The sequence below is a fragment of the Somniosus microcephalus genome, chromosome 13 (assembly GCF_052327205.1).
Source record: "Somniosus microcephalus isolate GS21.2 chromosome 13, FLI_Smic_1.0, whole genome shotgun sequence".
Taxonomy (NCBI): Eukaryota; Metazoa; Chordata; class Chondrichthyes; order Squaliformes; family Somniosidae; genus Somniosus; species Somniosus microcephalus.
The window spans coordinates 176,520,742-176,538,262 of NC_140999.1; the positions used below are offsets into that span (position 1 = coordinate 176,520,742).

Genomic DNA, 17,521 nt, shown 5'->3' on the forward strand with positions numbered 1-17,521 from the left:
CTACCTGTTAACAGGCAGTTAATTGGCACTAATCCCCTTCCCACCTCGGGGAGGCGGCTCCCAGCACAGGTCGGATACCTGCCTCCTGGGACATTGGCATGGAGGCGGGATAGGTTCCTGCCCCCCCATTTCTGCAATTTTCCCACCACTCCCGCCTCCACGGGGCTTGGAAATTCTAGCCAGAGGTGTTCGGCGCCTTCCCGGATGCTTCTCCTCCGCTTTGTGCGGTCTTGGGCCAGGGATTCCCAGGTGTGGGTGGGGATGTATGGATGATATGGGGAAAATAAAAAGCAAACAGGGAATTCAGAACAAGACTTTTTACATACAGTGCAATATGGGAGATCTCATGGCTACTGCAAATAATGGAGAGTGTTAAAATGGATAGTACTCTGATTTATATCCCATTTGGATGTTGGCATATTCATGTGTATGTGGAGAATTAATGAATGGGGGAAAAGTCTGCGCGGCTCCTGAACATAGATTTTAATGGCACGCAAGTGAAATCGTCTTTCTTCACCATTACTTTCTTATTTATACATCATAAAACACTATACAGAATCTTAATTCTGGAATGGTGGGGATGTTCTTTCCCAGTTTAAAAAAATTACTTTGTTCATGTAATAGGACAACAAGTAGAAGATATGATGCACGCACACATTTCTACACTTTTGTTATTTGAAAAATCATAACTACCATAAAAAACTTGGGAGGATAGGTTAGTGATGCTAAAAAGCGGCCAATTAATTTAATTCGGAAACAGACCATCTTGTATAACTCAAATGCCTGTTAACATGAGCTAAGTACTATAGTATTTCTATGCTTTAACATAGCAGTGAAAACATGCTTCAACTTTTAAAAAAATGCACATTTTTGCCATACAACTACTGTACAAAATGAACATTTTCAAAAAACTCTGAAAAGAAGCAAACTTCTTAATTCATAGTAATGTTAGAACAAATATTAGGTGTTTGACATTTGAGATTTTGGTGCTGAAATCTTACTTCTGTAAGCAGTCAAGACAGCACACCTTCAATTTGAAGAGTTCATGGAAACAAGGTTACAGCGACAAATATAAGACAAGACATCGTTAGAGAACCCTTCGCAATGACATCACAACAGCAAGCACAATTTTGCCTGTGCAGTGACTGTTCAACAATGAAGCCTTCCACTGAAAGAGCAGTTAATGGTTAACATTAAATCATTGATACAACTTTTTTTTTTGAAGAAAGGCTACAACATGCTCTTACGCTTTGAAGATTTCAAAGCGATGATGCAGAGCACAAATTGTATTTATGCAATTGTCTGTCCTTGGGACTTTCTCTCCCCTCCCCTCATCACCCCAGTGATGAGATACTGTCCTGAAACAAACTATGACTGGAACACCAAGATGATCGCTTGGTTTACAGATCCACTTAAAACTTTTTAGTTCCTGGTGTTCCACAAGGTAATTCTTTCCATTGGAAGAGCCATCCAGTTAGAAGGTTTTAAAACTGTTCTACACCACATTATAAAATCAAGGTCCTGGAGGTGTGAGTTGTTTTGAACGCATTTAAGTACTTCCTGGCTTTCTCAGTCATTATAAGCTGATCCTTTGTTCTTCCACAGGCTACTGCTTCCCAAGCACTGCTCATCTGCAAACAGAAATCAGAGGGAAAAATACTTTTGAATGCCAGTTATGAAACAGGTTTTGGTTATGCAAATAAGTTTTCAAATACATTATTCTTGCAGAACAGCTTCAAAATATCAAAGGTCAAGTATAATTATATTTATTATAGATTCTGATGGAAATGAAGAAGTTGAATAACAGGTAGCCTGCAACCAACGTTCCAGGCAAGCTGCGTGGCCCCACAGCGGTCTGGAGGCCCCGCGAAAGCTGCTCACTAGATTTCCAATGCAGGAAATGGCGCATGCGCGAAAATCTGAATGGGCCGCGCAGCCAGTTAAAGGGACGGTGCACCCCAAAAAAATGGAGGGAACATTGCCTGCAACATTTGAGATTGACCAATCTTCCCCCATTCATTCACATGTTTTTAAAAAGACAGGTAACAGATTGTAAATTTGGTTAATACCACAAATCTTGATTGTTATGCAAGTTATTTGGAAAGGCCACAAGACACTTGCGGCTGAAATGAAAGCTCAAAGTCAGTGGGAATCGCCCAGCAGTTAAAGAGTTGGCTCGATAACAGAAAACATTTTTGAATGTTGCTCATCTCATCAGGAGGACATTAGAAGCAGAATGCCTCAGTCTTTTGGTTAAGCCACCAAATTGTGCAGGAAAGCAAAGATGTTTTGTGGAGAGGGATAACAATCAAAGGCATTCAGAGATTACATAAGACGTAAGAGCAGGAGTAGGTCATTTGGCCCCTCGAGCCTGCTCCGCCATTCAATAAGATCATGGCTGATCTGATCTTGGCCGCAACTCCACTTCCCTGCCCGCTCCCCATAACCCTCGACTCCCTTACTTTTCAAAAATCTGTCTATCTCCACCTTAAATATATTCAATGACCCAGCCTCCACAGCTCTCTGGGGAAGAGAATTCCAAAGATTCACGACCCTCAGAGAAGAAATTCCTCCTCATTTCCGATTTAAAAGGGTGCCCCCTTATTCTGAATTTATGCCCCCAGTTCTAGATTCCCCCACGAGGGGAAACATCCTCTCTGCATCTACCCTGTCAAGCCCCTTCAGAATCTTACATGTTTCAATAAGATCCCCTCTCATTCTTCTAAACTCCAATGAGTAGAAGCCCAACCTGCTCAACCTTTCTTCATAAGACAACCCCTTCATCTCCGGAAGCAACCTCGTGAACCTTCTCTGAACTGCCTCCAATGCAAGTATATCCTTCCTTAAATAAGGAGGCCAAAACTGTATGCAGTACTCCTGGTGTGGTCTCACCAACGCCCTTTACAGTTGTAACAGGACTTACCTACTTTTATACTCCATTCCCTTTGCAATAAAGGCCAACATTCCATTTGCCTTCCCAATTACTTGCTGTACCCGCATGCTAACTTTTTGTGATTCATGTCCAAGGACCCCCAGATCCCTCTGTACCTCAGCATTTTGTAATCTCTCCCTATTTAAATAATAATTTGCTTTTTTATTTTAAATCGCATGTGGGCTGAAGAATTAAGACTGCAAGATTAAAAGGTTATGTTAAGTCATGTGAACTCCACACTTTGTAGTAAATAGAAATTTAATGGTCAGTGTCTGCCATTTCTATAGATAATACCTTAACAAAACAAATTTCCAATTAATACCACTACCTACCCATATTGGAGCTTCCAGTTTAGGGTGTGTGGAGGAAAAACTAGTCTCTCTATTGGGTATAATAAAACCTCTGTTCAGAGTATCATCCTTCTTACTTGATGAAGAGCTGTTCAAAGATCTTGATAAAAAGTCTTCCGGCTGCTTAGAAGAGAAGACAAAAACAATCGCATGATGAGCCCTCCTGGTGTTGGAGCATGTATTCGTTAACAGACACAGTCCCTTTTAAAAAAACAACTTCTAGTTGTATACAAAGATTCAACTTACCCTCAGAAACCATTCTATTTCAGCAGTTAAGCACCCTTTAGGGTTTGCCTAATACGATTGAAAAAAAAAAATCAAAACTTTTGACAGGGCCGAAGATTGATATATAGGAGAAAAAGTAAGCCAGGAGATTCGGTGAAGAATATTGGAGTTCAGAAGAGAGTTGAAGATCTTCCTTTCCCCTTGACCCCACCCCTCCCCAAAAAAAATTACCCCCACCCATTTCCGTACTGACATAGCAATAAGTGAAAGTCATGGCTAAGCGGTCTGATTAATTCCAGCTCTACTGAAAGCCAACTGGCCAAACATAATCTCTGGGAGATCAAAACTCCTACTTTTCTCTGTTCTTTCTGAAATCTGTTATGCAACTGTTTAGATGACGGCTAAAAATAGCACAATCAACACCAAAACTTCAACCAGTTATTGAAGACAGCCCTCTGGCGTATCATTTCAAATAGAAAACAAGTCAAGCAGTAAAAGCGAAGAAATGTTTCAACTGTTTTCAAACTCAATAAAGTCATACGTTACAGTTAATGGGATTCTTATTGCAGACCACACATCTTGTATACCTATATTTGTGGGCAAGTTACCTTTTTGTATGTGCTGGCAGTGCTGGACACATCCCGGTTTGCATTACTCCCATCCTTTTCCAAAATGTCCAAAGCAAGAGACTTTCGTACTTTCTTCATAAGAGGTCGGTGTAGCTATACAAACAAGAATAGTGAGGCCTTATTCAGCAGATGCTTCTTTGCAGAATTTTAAACAGATCATGTAACGTTCCACATTACAAATTTTTAACATGTTGCAAGGCACAATTATAAAATGCCTTCTATTAAATAATTTTGACCAACTAAAAGTTGCATTTCATATATTGTGCGATAAGGTTAAGACATGGAACCACTGAGCTTTGTTCCTTTGTGAGACATTTCCGAGAAAACCCTCAAGATCGTGCCTCATGCATCCTGTAGGACCCATACATCAGTTTCAGTTTTTTCCTACAATCATCTCAACACAAGATGAACCAGTAAAGACAGATTTCATAATGACTTTCAGAAGGCTGAAGTTAAATTCGCAACAAATTTGATATTTCACTGCAAAAGTATCCTTACTTGAGGTATAAAGCTTTCCAAAGTAAGGCTGCAGCACAACATTTTGGTGATCATACTTCCCAAAAGGGACAGTAATTCATTTGATAAACTTTGTAGGAGGATAGTAGAGAAGTTTCCTGAACATTGAACACTTTATGAGGAGGAGTGACTAAGACACCAACTGAAGCAGAAAAACAAAATGACCTTTTTTCTGGTTTAACAGATTCTGATATTCGTGACATTTATCGAAAAGGAGGTTCTTTTAATTCCACTGTTGTATTGAATTATTTAAGCTCTTAATGCGAGCACCTCCATAAATAGATATTAAAAGAATATGTATAATAGCATCATAAAATGTGAACAGACATTTGAAAACCCAATTAAAAATGTGGATTAAAAAAACCACAGTCTAACAAAATAGAAAAAGAGGAAACCATTGGCTGAACAACATGCACACACTAACCCCGTGCTGCTTTCTTTTTACTAACTGGGCTTCCTCTTCCTGCAAAATGCTCCTCAAACCCTCTTTTAGATCTTCCTCAAAATGAGGCGTTGGATACTAGATTTATGCAAAGGGGAGAGAAAGAGATACAATTAAAAAACCATTTCATGGTAAAATATGCAACTTGAAATTAATCTTCCATGAAGTAGCCAATACGTACACGAGGCTTTACTGCTCCATATTTCTCCAGCCCATTTTTGAATGGAGTAGGTGTTCTTGGTGTGCTGTCCAAAAGAGATCTGCGACTTCTGGGTGTTCGAAACCTACAACGATAAAATCTGGTGAAAGGAACCATTCACACCACATTTCATATTTCTTCAAATACAAGCATTACAATCAATTACATGACTGAAGCAGTACAGTAATATTCGATGACCAGTACAGGAAACTGTGTGCTATCCGGCACCGACAGGACCGAGCTGTTGCCGTCCCATCAAAACTGCCGGACAAACCAGCGCTAATGTTAAAACATAGATTTTGAGCTCCGTATCTGGCAACAAACCCTGTTGCTTAGCAACAGCTTCTAAACAGTCAGCCGTACCTTGCAAGCATCTCTGTAGCTTAGCAACAGCTTCAGCGAGACCTTGCAGAGCCTGACTGATGAAAAAAAAAGCAACGAAAAGAAAAAAAACCTAACGAAACGGCTCCTGATTTTTGCCAGTGGCTCGAGCATAACCTCCAGATAAACCAAAGTTTCCTGTACTTCTCTTTCCTTCTAGTATTGGTTACAGAAATTGTGTAGCTACTCCAAAATCAGTTCCAAGAAAAAGAATACAAACTTTTAAATATGACCGTAAAATTTCCCATTACGCGCTTTAAAATCTAATATTTTATATGAAAAATTACTATCCCAGCAAAGCCAGGAAAACAAGTGTACTGAAAGCTGCGAATGCTGCCAAAGAACCAAATACCAGGCATTATTTTTTAAGTTAGAGGATAATCGCAGTAGGCTGGTAATTAAGATTCTTAATTCATATGTAAAAACGCCCACACAACTCTCAAAAGTCTTGAGGTACACAAGTTCGCACTTGTGAAATAAACATTACTCAGTTTCCTGTGCAGTATTCTCCATTTACATAGCGTGTGTTCCGAACTTGGTTTTGTGTAGTTAAAAAATGCAATTGAACTTTTCTTTTTGATTGGAGCCTTCGATCTAATATGGTGGTCCTTTTTGTCACATAGTTTTAAGAGCAACCACCCAAAATGTTACAAAGCACTTTTCATTTAAGATACAGGGCACATTACCAGTTGCTTGGTTGAACATGATACAAAGAAGGGGCCTTTGTGAGAAAACCAATTTTTTTTTTTTTTTGGGGGGGGGGAGAGGCTGGGGTTATGGCTTGTTTCATCCAGTTCCTTTAAAATTTTATTATTGGTGGCCGTGCAAAAAGATTTTAAAAAGCACCAATGTTATCACACAGTTTAGCAGAAAATCTTTAATAGCAGGAATGAGAGTATTGATACTGTAGCGAAATAAACACTGGCCCAGAAATTCGGGTCCCCACGGGCGAGTGCGCACTGGGTACTCAAGCGTAGGCCCAATGAAAGTGCCGGTTTTGTGCATGAGCGGAAAACTGGAACTTCTGTTCCCTTAAAGGAAGGGGTTCAGAGGCCGAACGCGTGCGCCAGAGAGGCAGCGCGTACGCCTGGAACTTCCGGTTTTTTTGCAGCTTTCTCCGGGAGGGTAAGTCTCCAGGAGTTACACTTTTAAAAAGGAGTCGCAAGGCCTGCTTTTAACAAGGTAAGTGGTGAATTAAGTATAATTAAAACATTTTTTCCACAGGTTTATTATTTTTAAATACTTTAAAGGTAAGTTTATTTTTAGCCCCGTTAGAAAATTAATTACAGTTTCTCAAAAATTTAAATTATTGTTTAATAGTTATTTTATGTAATTTATAGTTATTTTTAAAATGTGATTTAAAAAAAAAATTTGAAGTTTGAGTTATGTTTTGGGGCTGATTTGTATTTATAGTTTGGACAGCTCTTCCGGTCAAATTTATGAATGGGCATTCCCTGCTACCATTGGCTCTCCATGGCCCACGTGATCCCAGGGGACGTTTCGCAATAACTGCGCCCCTGGGATAGGCAAACACTGCGCGCCAGCAGCTGGAGGAGGCCCAGGATCGGAATCCCACGCGGGCCCACAGCTCAACGGCCGGCGCGCTAGATAAGTGCAGGTCGGAGGCTTGCACCCGCGGGAAGCCTCCGACCCGAATTTCTGGGCCACTATTTATACTAGGATTTTTCTTAATCAGCTTAACGTATAAAATAAATAGCAATAATTAATTTTCCATTAATGTGCTTTATTCAAACATTATATGCATTATGTTAACTAAGCAGAACCAGATGAAAGATACTAATTAGATGTTTTATTAAAACAGTTTGATTATTTACAGTGTGTGCATTTCTTAAATCTGCAAGTTTGTTACTGCAGGAAGGCTGTTGGTGCAATTGTATGATGACATTTCCACTGACAGCAGTGCTGGCCGCTAAAGTTGATCCTTCTGGTCACTAGGGGAGATTTTCCTGGCTCTACGCCCTAGTGCACTGGATTGCCTGGGTATGGTGAATATCAGAAAATCGAGTGGATGGAAGCACATAGCTGTAAAAGGAACCCGCCCAGGTTTCCTTCCATTAATTTAAAAAAGAGAGAAAAAAATCAGATTTACAAACTTGCATTTCTTACCCACCCGATTTTCGAACATTCGCTGCACCCAGGCGATCTATTGTGCCTGGACATGGACCCAGAAAAGTCTCCCCCAATAATTTCACATTCTGCTCTGCAATTTATTAGTATATAAAATATTCTGTGCTGCTGCTTCCCTTAAAACTTTTGGCACAAGCATGGATATTGTGCATGTTTTTAGGATTAGCACAGCACTCGTTTTGGGGACACCGAACCCCTAGCTTTGCAGAGCTACATAGAAGAAAAAGTTGTGAAACATGCAGCCCTAATTCATGAGAATGGGTGTGGAAGACAACTGGTGGATGATTGCACATTTCTTGACCTGGATTACAAAAAGGTCTTTAACACCATTTCTTTGAGCTACTTAACGCTCTTCTTAGACTTCCATTGGAACTCAAGACCAAATTCACGCATAGTGGCACAGCAGGAACTGGAAGCTTTGTGTTAGGACATTAAAAGCTCTCTTGTAACAATATAGATGTAAAAGCTTGATCCACAGTTGAGATGGATAAAAATGTGGAGCCCGAACTCAAAAGGTCAAGCACCAGAATATCTTCATGAGCCCACAAAGCTGGAAACAAACAAGATGAAGTTCTATACGAGTTGGAAAAAACATTTCTATGGTACTCTACAGTATTATACCCAAGTACTTGCATTTATATGAACAAGTAGCAGCCGAGTTCAGCATTAAGATCACACACACAAGTATGTCAACTCGCACTGAATGTTAATATAATAATATGCCCAGTGCTTACATTAGAAAATAGGTGCCCAGGACTGAGAGTAGCAATCTCATTAAGGAGTTCAGAATCACAAACAGACAACAAAATTCAAGCAATTTACAGCCATCATCCGAAGCCCTCCCACCCAACTAAATGATTACTGCAGTATTATTTATCCCCCCTTTTTCTGAAAAAATATATAGTTGGTGGGGAGTTTTTGACGTGTTTACTTTATGCCAACTGATGCAGATAACGTAGCTGACATAATTACTGTTGAAGCCATAATCTAGAGTTAATTACTGAGACATAAGTCAGCATTTGTTGATATCAGCCATTTGCTTTGTGCATTAAATACTTGACACAGTTAATTATATTGGGAGGTCACTTTAAATTATACAATTCATGTGCTTTGCTTAAGTGATTAAATCTGCACTTTCACAAAGTTGCGCAGTAAATGAAATCTCAGTGGAATCTCATGTCAGGTCTTTGAGATCTACGTAGCTTTGACAACTACATTTTTATTTACTTGATTAAAATAGTAGCTCGTGCAACTTTCTGTAGGCAGTTTCAGCAATGGTCTCACTACATTGGCTTACCATGTATTGGCCACACAATCAATAAATGGCTTGCTTTAAGCATTTAAAAAAATTGTAAATCATTGATTTTTGCATCATCTGGTACAACTCAGCATTATATTTTGGTTTAAAAAGGGATTTTATTGTAAAGCTACAAAACTTCTAATCATGCAAGCTTTAAATCTACTTGCTTATATGAAATAAAATTGTGAAAAATTTTGATAATGTTTCCACTTGTGGGGAAGAGCATAACTAGAGGCCATCAATGTAAGATATAGTCACCAAGAAATCCAATAGGGAATTCAGAAGAAACTTCTTTACCCAAACAGTGGTGAGAATGTGGGACGCGCTACCACAGGGAGTGGTTGAAGCAAATAGCATAGATGCATTTAAGGGGAGGCTAGACAAGCATGAGGGGGAAGGGAATAGAGGGTTACGCTGATAGATTTAGATGAGGAAAGAGGGGAGGAGGCTCGAGTGGAGCATAAACACCGGCATGGACTGGTTGGGCCAAATGGCCTGTTTCTGTGCCGTATATCCTATGTAGTTCAAGAACAAGTCTTAAGTTTCCAGGAGCCCAAGAGAAAAATAAACAACTTTCTCAGTGGGATTTAACAAGCTCAGATGATTTAGCATTAGTTCCATGGTATAGGACTACCAACAAAGTTTACCCCGCATATATGTAGTACAAATCAGAGGCATCTCCCCATATAAATGGGAACTTTTAGCAGTTCCAGGAGTCTCCGATTGATCAAGTGAATAAGCAAAACAGTTCCAGTTTACAACTGTTGATCTTTGTTGCTAGAGAAATGAAATAAGGAAATTAAAGGTTCTGCATTAACACGTGTTAGATACTTTACAGTAAATATGAATAGGTCCACCGATTGCACCATTTTAATAGTGGAAAATAAGGAAATCTGAATTGCCTACTAGCTTAGTTACTTACACCGAATTCTCCTTTTGAACTTTGGGCGTGTAGTCTCGCTGAAGTGGGGCTGTAACAATGATTTTCTGGCTACAAACTGGTGTAGAGGTAAGAGACGGATTCTCTATATCAAGATTATCTTGTTTGGTCCAGAAGTTCAAAAACTGGAAGGGGAGGAAAGGGAAAAAGAAATCTGTATTTTTAACAAATTCAGCCTGCTAATAATGCCCACGCCCGAAACTTTATTAACAAATGCCTTGTGTATATAAAGTTAAATTTAATTGCAGAATAAAATCATTGAACTAAGAATCACCTATTCAAGATTGCAAAACCAGCTGTAAAATGTCCTCTTGGCTTAACCACACTGATGAGTACCGTGGACAGAGCTGATCAGCACTCCTGACTACTCAGCAGCCAGACACTGCCATTGAAGCAGTCCCCACAGAAAAACAACATTAGAAAGAGGACCCATGAGTGGAGGAGGAGGAGGGGGCTAGGATAGGGAAACTATATACACACAAATTTGGCTTACATTCTCGTAACCCATTTTAAATTTCAGGTAATTCAACACTTCTTACAGAAGGTTCAAAGAAAAGTGGTATGGCTTCAAGTTGCCCCATGTTTGAAAGGAACCTAGTAATTGTTGACTAGAAGTTTGGACAAAATCTGATGGGGCACTTAGTAAAATTATGGAGAGGATATGGATAACAGAGGCTAAGGAAGCAGATACAACACAGATAGGGTCAGCGCAAAAGATGGAGTGTTTAAGGAAAGTGGGCTGACAGTCTATGGGCAGCAAAAGATGGAGAAAATTGACCAGGAAGCGAAGAGTCAGAAATGGATTGTGTAAAGCAGACGGGGTGGAAATTGGAAGCACAGCCAATTAAAATTCTCCCTCGGCAATCTTGCCTTCTCTCAATCTTTTCATTGGGAATTCCTGCCATGACAGAAGCAGTCGGTTATCCCCAACACAGAGTTTCTGATCTCAACTTTGGTGCCAAGAGGAGGCACTAAGTGCAAGAAAAGTGCTTCCCTGCAGAAAGGGGTAAATTAGAGCTCGGAGTTGCTGGGAGGCAACCAGTTTCAAAGGCAGAGACCTTGCAGCAGGTATCTGTTCTCTCAGCTACTGATGGGGCGTGAGAGAGAGAGAGAGAGGTAAAAAAATGCCAAAAGACAGTAAAATTGTATTTTAGTAAATAAAGCAACTTAAATCAGTAGTCTTCTTCAGCTAGTTTACATTATGATGTAGCTGTGGTTTATAGTCAGACTGGTCAGATTTACCATACTCTTCTCTGGTCCTGCACACATTCCGATTTTGCTATAGATCAGCCTGGAGGGTCAGAAAGATGATTGCTCTGTACTAGAATATTACCTGTGATGGTGAGAAAGGCAGGGTCTTCACTGGAGTGCTTTTCGGAGTCATGCTGCTGCTGGCACTGCTTTCAAAGATTGTAAAACTATTGCTGTAACTGCTATCATTAACTGGCGAAAGTGTAATTTTGGTTTTCCTCTTGCGCCTCAGGATTGTGGGTGGTGTACTGAAGCTTCCTGCAACCGGGGAGGTGATCATGGGGATGAGTTCCCCCTTCTTTGCACTTTTGCTCAGGTCGGAGATGGTATTTGCATCAATGCGGTATTCTGTCAAAGTTTGCTGTTTGGTCTTATCGGGAGTCTGTTTGACGAGATCCTCCGGTAAATCGAAGCATGACAGATCAGACCATGCATCTGTATCCTTGAATATGGAGAACAGGCACAATTAATAAGTCTGTTTCAGCAGCAATTAGAGATTGCCTCCAGTATGCTTAGATTATCATCCTGCCATCAGAATCATTCCTTCACCTTTCCATTATTATAGAACTGGAAGCATAATTGTACATAACCCTGGCAGAGCTAACGTGCAAAGCCAGAACTGTATATCAAAACCTAACTGAAAGTGGCTGTAGGTGGGAAAGCAACTACTAGACTCAGTGATGTCTCAGCGTATGGGAAAGACAATCAATAACACCATCTTCAATCGGATGGAGGAAAGAACATTTCATATTACATGCTTCTCTTTCAATAATGCAGACGTCACGGAGTTTAAGCATTTCGGAGTCTGAATGAGTTAATGCAGTATCTAAACATTTGGTAGTTTGCAGCTTATATGCTTCAAATTCAAAATCGTGAGTCATTATAGAAACTCTGGACACAATGCACGTGGAATATATTGGGGAGATGCTCATTCAGCAGAGTGTACCTGTATTATTTAAGAAACATTTATTGTAATTAAAATACCCGTGTATATTTTTCCACTGGTCAGTTGATGCAAGTTCTTCTTGACCAACTTCTTTACTCAACTTAACCACCAGACCTAGGTTTGAAAAACAGGGGAGTCGAGGGTTACGGGGAGCAGGCAGGAAAGTGGCGTTAAGGCCAAGATCGGATCAGCCATGATCTTATTGAATGGCGGAGCAGGCTCGAGGGGCCGAATGGCCCACTCCTGCTCTTTCTTATGTTATTAGGATTGAACTACTTTTAAATTATTTCCCCCAAGGTAAAACAATTACAGCAGTTTTTGAATAACTTCTCAAGCTACTAGGTATAAACTGGGTTTGAAGAGAGCTGTTACGGTTTATTTTAGCCAATTTTTATAGAGATTTAACCTTTGTGCTACTTATTTCACAGACCAAAAGATAACAAGGATGCTGTAAAATACAGATATTACTATGAATATTTCAAAAAAAAAGCATAAAATTGCTAATGAAACAAGCAGCAAACTGATATGTATTCCTGGAACTCAGAAATGCATAATAGGACTAATTTAATACTATTAGGAATAATGCAATGTATTAAAATGTTTAATGCATGCAGAGCAAACTACAATTTGCAGTGTATATCCTCACCAGTTGCACACTCAGCTGCCAGACCTAGAAACCCCGACATCCCTATCCTCAGATGTTAACCCACAACGCTAACTTATGTTCCATATGAGCCTCCTCCCACCTTTCCATCTAACCCCATCAACATAGCCTTCTATTCCTTTCTCCCTCATGCTTATCTAGCCTCCCCTTTAATGCAGCTATGTTATTCGTTTCAACTACTTCTTGTGGTAGCGAGTTCCACATTCTAACCACTCTCTGGGTAAAGAGGTTTCTCCTAAATTCCCTCTTGGATTTATTAGTGACTGTCCTTTATTTGTGGCCTCTAGTTCTGGTCTCACTTGCAAGTGGAAACATCTTCTCTACGTCTACCCCATCAAACCCTTTCATAAGCTTGCAGGCCCCTATCAGGTCACCCCCTCAGGTCTTGAAAAGAGCCCCAGCCTGTTCAATCTTTCCCGATAGGTACAAGGAAAGGTATAAGGTGCAATATAGCTGAAGGAACCCTGGAGAAGTGTTTGCTGAACCCATCCACTGCTGAAAGACTGTAGTGATCCCAGGAATGCCGCATTTCTTCTTCCCCAATGTATGCTAATGAGATGTGATCCAGGGCCTTGGTTGAAGGATAAGTTTGACAACCTCAGACGCCCACCCACCACTCACCCCACCCCCCCAACGCGCCAAACCAAAATGATTTAGGGGAGAGAAGGAAGGAAGGTAGGTGAAGTTTGACCCCAAAATGTTTCAGGGAAATGCTGGAGGGAAGCTGAAATCAACCCTCTATTTCCGCCCTCTTTCCTGCGCAGATGATTTCTAGGTCCTACTGAAAGGAAGGTGAAGTCTGACAGGACCAGCCCCTTCCTCAATCATTAACTGAGCTGGCAAGATGCAAGGTGGAAGTACCCTCCAATGCAGAGACAAAAATGAGTAGCCATGGTGGGGGCAGGGGGGGTTAAGCTCAAATAATTCTTCTCTCTCACTAAGAGAAGGTGAAGTTCCCCCCCCCCCCCAAAAAAGAAAAAAATTATTTCCTGGGTCCCCCTTCCAACTAGGGTGGTAGACTACTCCAGTACCTCAGACAATCTACCATTCTTCATGTTAAGTCTTGAATCGGAGTATCTCATTCGTATTCAACCACAGGGGCCATCACAAATGAGCCTGATCCTTTGAATACATCAAGTTCCAGTAAAGGGGAAAATTACCCCCACCCATTGCCTGTTGTAGCTGATGTAGATGTGGCACAATAAGCTTACTTCACTATATTTAAGCTGTTAATGATTCAGAGAGGTCACTACACAACTTTAAACAATTCACAGCAGCTAGCAGAATCCACTTTAATATCCAGAAGGGCACTTGTCTTTTGGGAAAGTGCTATGAAAATGAACAGAGCCTGGCATTGATTGGAAACATTCCTGTGCTGAAAAGTGCAAAAGGCCACAAATTATGTTTTCAGATTTTCCAACAGACAACTTCAGAGTGACTGCTTTCACAGCACTTACACATTTGATTAGCTCCAGGGGCTCAGAGAATTCAGGGGCCGACTGTGGAGAGAATATTCCCCCAGAATCCACAATCAGGAACATGCTGCTAGAAGCCTCTTCTGTAGATTGGTTAGGTTCCTGGGATTGATCAGAAGTAGACTGTTCTTGCTGGGCTTCAGAAGTGCCAGATAGTCCATGATCACCAAGTATAGAGTTATCTGTGAGAAGACTGCCTGACCAACTGGCAAAACTGTCCTCCTGCAGTCAATAGAAAAAAACAAACTTGCTTATACCTCAACTCAAAAGGAACTGCCAAGGATTTGCAAGTCAAAGACTTAATTTTTTTGAGTGAAGCGCACAATGAACTCCAAATGTAAAAAAAAGTGCACAGCCAAATAATAAGCCATTTAAACTCAAGGAATCACTGAAAAATGGTCACGCAAAGCATATTCTAACAGCAATATTTTTTTTCCATTAATAAATTCCTGTAACTATCATATATAATAAGATCACCTCTTGGACGCTTAATTTCCAGGTTGAAAAGCCCAGGTTCCTCCAGTCCTTCCTCATAACTCAAACCTCGTACACATGGGATCATCCTCGAAGCTTTAAGCCGTTTCCACCTGTGCGTGAATGTCTCCCAAGTACTGGAAGCAGTGCAGAGAAGTGCGAGGAGGGTAATCCGAAGTTATGAGAAAGAGAGTGAAAAACCTGGGGTTTTCAACCTGCAAAGGAGGCATCTGCAAGGTGATCTTATGCAGGACAGTTAAGGAAATGGTAAAGGCAATCCCATGTTCTACTTTAATTTAAATTGCGGGAGTGGGACAAGGGCACACAAGTCCAAACTAGTAAATGGTAAATTTAGGATTGGTATCGGGAAGATCTTCACACAAAGAGTGATCAACACATGAAATAGACTTCCAGATATAGAAGTGGAGGCTAAAAACCTTGGAATTGTTTAAGAAGCAATTGGACCCAGCCAACTGCAAGGGGGGGGTTTGTAGGATCTTTCTGGATGAATGCATTAACATGGGCTGAATGGCCTTCTTTATCTGCAATTTTTTAAAATTCATTTATGGGATGTGGGCCTTGCTGGCAAGGCCAGCATTTATTGCCCATCCCCAATTGCCCTCGAGGTGGCGGTGGTGAGCCGCCTTCTTGAACCGCTGCAGTCCGGGTGGTGAAGATACTCCCTCAGTGCTGTGAGGGAGTTCCACGATTTTGACCCAGCGACAATGAAGGATCGGCGATATACTTCTAAGTCAGGATGGTGTGCGACTTGGAGGGGAACTTGGAGGTGGTGGTGTTCCCATGCTCCTGCTGCCCTTGTCCTTCTAGGTGGAAGAGGTCGCGGGTTTGGCAGGTGCTGCTGAAGAAGCCTTGGCGAGTTGCTGCAATGCATCTTGTAGATGGTACACCGGTGGTGGAGGGAGTGAATGTTTAAGGTGGTGGATGGGGTGCCAATGAAGCGGGCTGCTTTGTCCTGGATGGTGTCGAGCAGCACTCATCCAGGCAAGTGGAGAGTATTCCATCACACTCCTTACTTGTGCCTTGTAGATGGTGGAAAGGCTTTGGGGAGTCAGAAGGTGAGGCACTCACCACAGAATACCTAGACTCTGACCTGCTCTTGTTGCCACAGTATTTATGTGGCTGGTCCAGTTAAGTTTCTGGTCAATGGTGACCCCCAGGATGTTGATGGTGGGAAATTTGGCGATGGTAAAGCCATTGAATGTCAAGGGTCGGTGGTTAGACTCTCACTTGTTGGAGATAGTCATTCCCTGGACTTGTGTGGCGCGAATGTTACCTGCCACATATCAGCCCAAGCCTGAACGTCATCCAGGTCTTGTTGCATGCGGGCATGGACTGCTTCATTCTCTGAGGAGTTGTGAATGGCGCTGAACACTGTGCAGTCATCAGCGAGCATCCCTGTTTCTGACCTTATGTTGGAGGGAAGGTCATTGATGAAGCAACTGAAGATGGTTGGGCCTAGGAGACTGCCCTGAGGAACTCCTGCAGCGATGTCCTGGGGCTGTGATGATTGACCTTCAACCACCACAAACATCTTCCTTTGTGCTAGGTATGACTCCAGCCAGTGGAGCGTTTCCCCCGATTCCCATTGACTTCAGTTTTACTAGGGCTCCTTGATGCCACACTCGGTCAAATGCTGCCTTGATGTCAAGGGCAGTTACTGTCACCTCACCTCTGGAATTTAGCTCCTTTGTCCATATTTGGACCAAGGCTGTAATGAGGTCAGGAGCTGAGTGGTCTTGGCGGAACCCAAACTAGGCACCAGTGAGCAGGTTATTAGTGAGTAAGTGCCGCTTGACAGCACTGTCGATAACACCTTCTATCACTTTGATGATTGAGAGTAGACTGATGGGGCGGTAATTGGCCGGGTTGGATTTGTCCTGCTTTTTGTGGACAGGACATACCTGGGCAGTTTTCCACATTGTCGGATAGATGCCAGTGTTGTAACTGTACTGGAACAGCTTGGCTAAAGGTGCGGCTATTTCTGGAGCACGTCTTCAGCGCGATAGCCGAGATGTTGTCAGGACCCATAGCCTTTGCCATGTCCAGTGCACTCAGTCGTTTCTTGATATCACGCGGAGTGAATCGAATTGGCTGAAGACTGGCTTCTGTGAGGGTGGAGACCTCAGGAGTAGGCCGATATGGATCCTCCACTCGGCACTTCCGGCTGAAGATGGCTTCAGCCTTGTCTTTTGTACTCACGTGCTGGGCTCCACCATCATTGAGGATGAGGATATTCATGGAGCCTCCTCCTACCGTTAGTAGTTTAATTCAAGACTGGATGTGGCAGGACTGCAGAGCTTTGATCTGATCCGTTAATTGCGGGATCGCTTAGCCCTGTCTATAGCATGCTGCTTCCACTTTTTAGCATGTATGTAGTCTTGTGTTGCAGCTTCCCCAGGTTGCCACCTCATTTTCAGGTATGCCTGGTGCTGCTCCTGGCATGCTCTTCTACACTCCTTATTGAACCAGGGTTGGTCCCCTGACTTGATGGTAATGGTAGAGTGAGGGATATGCCGGGCCATGAGGTTATAGATTGTGTTGCAATACAATTTTGATGCTGCTGATGGCCCACAGCGCCTCATGGATGCCCAGTTTTGAGCTGCTAGATCTGTTCTGAATCTGTCCCAT

General features: G+C 41.8%; 1 protein-coding gene across 7 annotated transcripts in view; it reads right to left on the reverse strand.

Moving 5' to 3' along the window:
• Nucleotides 1–466: 466 nt before the first annotated feature.
• Nucleotides 467–17,521, reverse strand: part of mybl2b (MYB proto-oncogene like 2b) — a 39,884-nt gene continuing 22,829 nt past the window's right edge. For 2 of the 7 annotated variants that reach the window (XM_086005666.1, XM_086005664.1), the window contains 9 exons: nucleotides 14,381–14,620; nucleotides 11,396–11,755; nucleotides 10,045–10,187; nucleotides 5,276–5,378; nucleotides 5,077–5,172; nucleotides 4,116–4,229; nucleotides 3,529–3,576; nucleotides 3,265–3,402; nucleotides 467–1,631 (listed from right to left, as the gene is read on the reverse strand). In XM_086005666.1, coding sequence (XP_085861792.1) covers nucleotides 1,506–1,631; nucleotides 3,265–3,402; nucleotides 3,529–3,576; nucleotides 4,116–4,229; nucleotides 5,077–5,172; nucleotides 5,276–5,378; nucleotides 10,045–10,187; nucleotides 11,396–11,755; nucleotides 14,381–14,620 — 1,368 coding nt within the window. In that variant the 3' untranslated portion in view covers nucleotides 467–1,505. Of the gene's footprint in view, nucleotides 1,632–3,264; nucleotides 3,406–3,528; nucleotides 3,577–4,115; nucleotides 4,230–5,076; nucleotides 5,173–5,275; nucleotides 5,379–10,044; nucleotides 10,188–11,395; nucleotides 11,756–14,380; nucleotides 14,621–17,521 lie in introns of all 7 variants that reach the window. The other 5 variants (XM_086005668.1, XM_086005661.1, XM_086005665.1 and 2 more) reach the window with 4 other exon arrangements.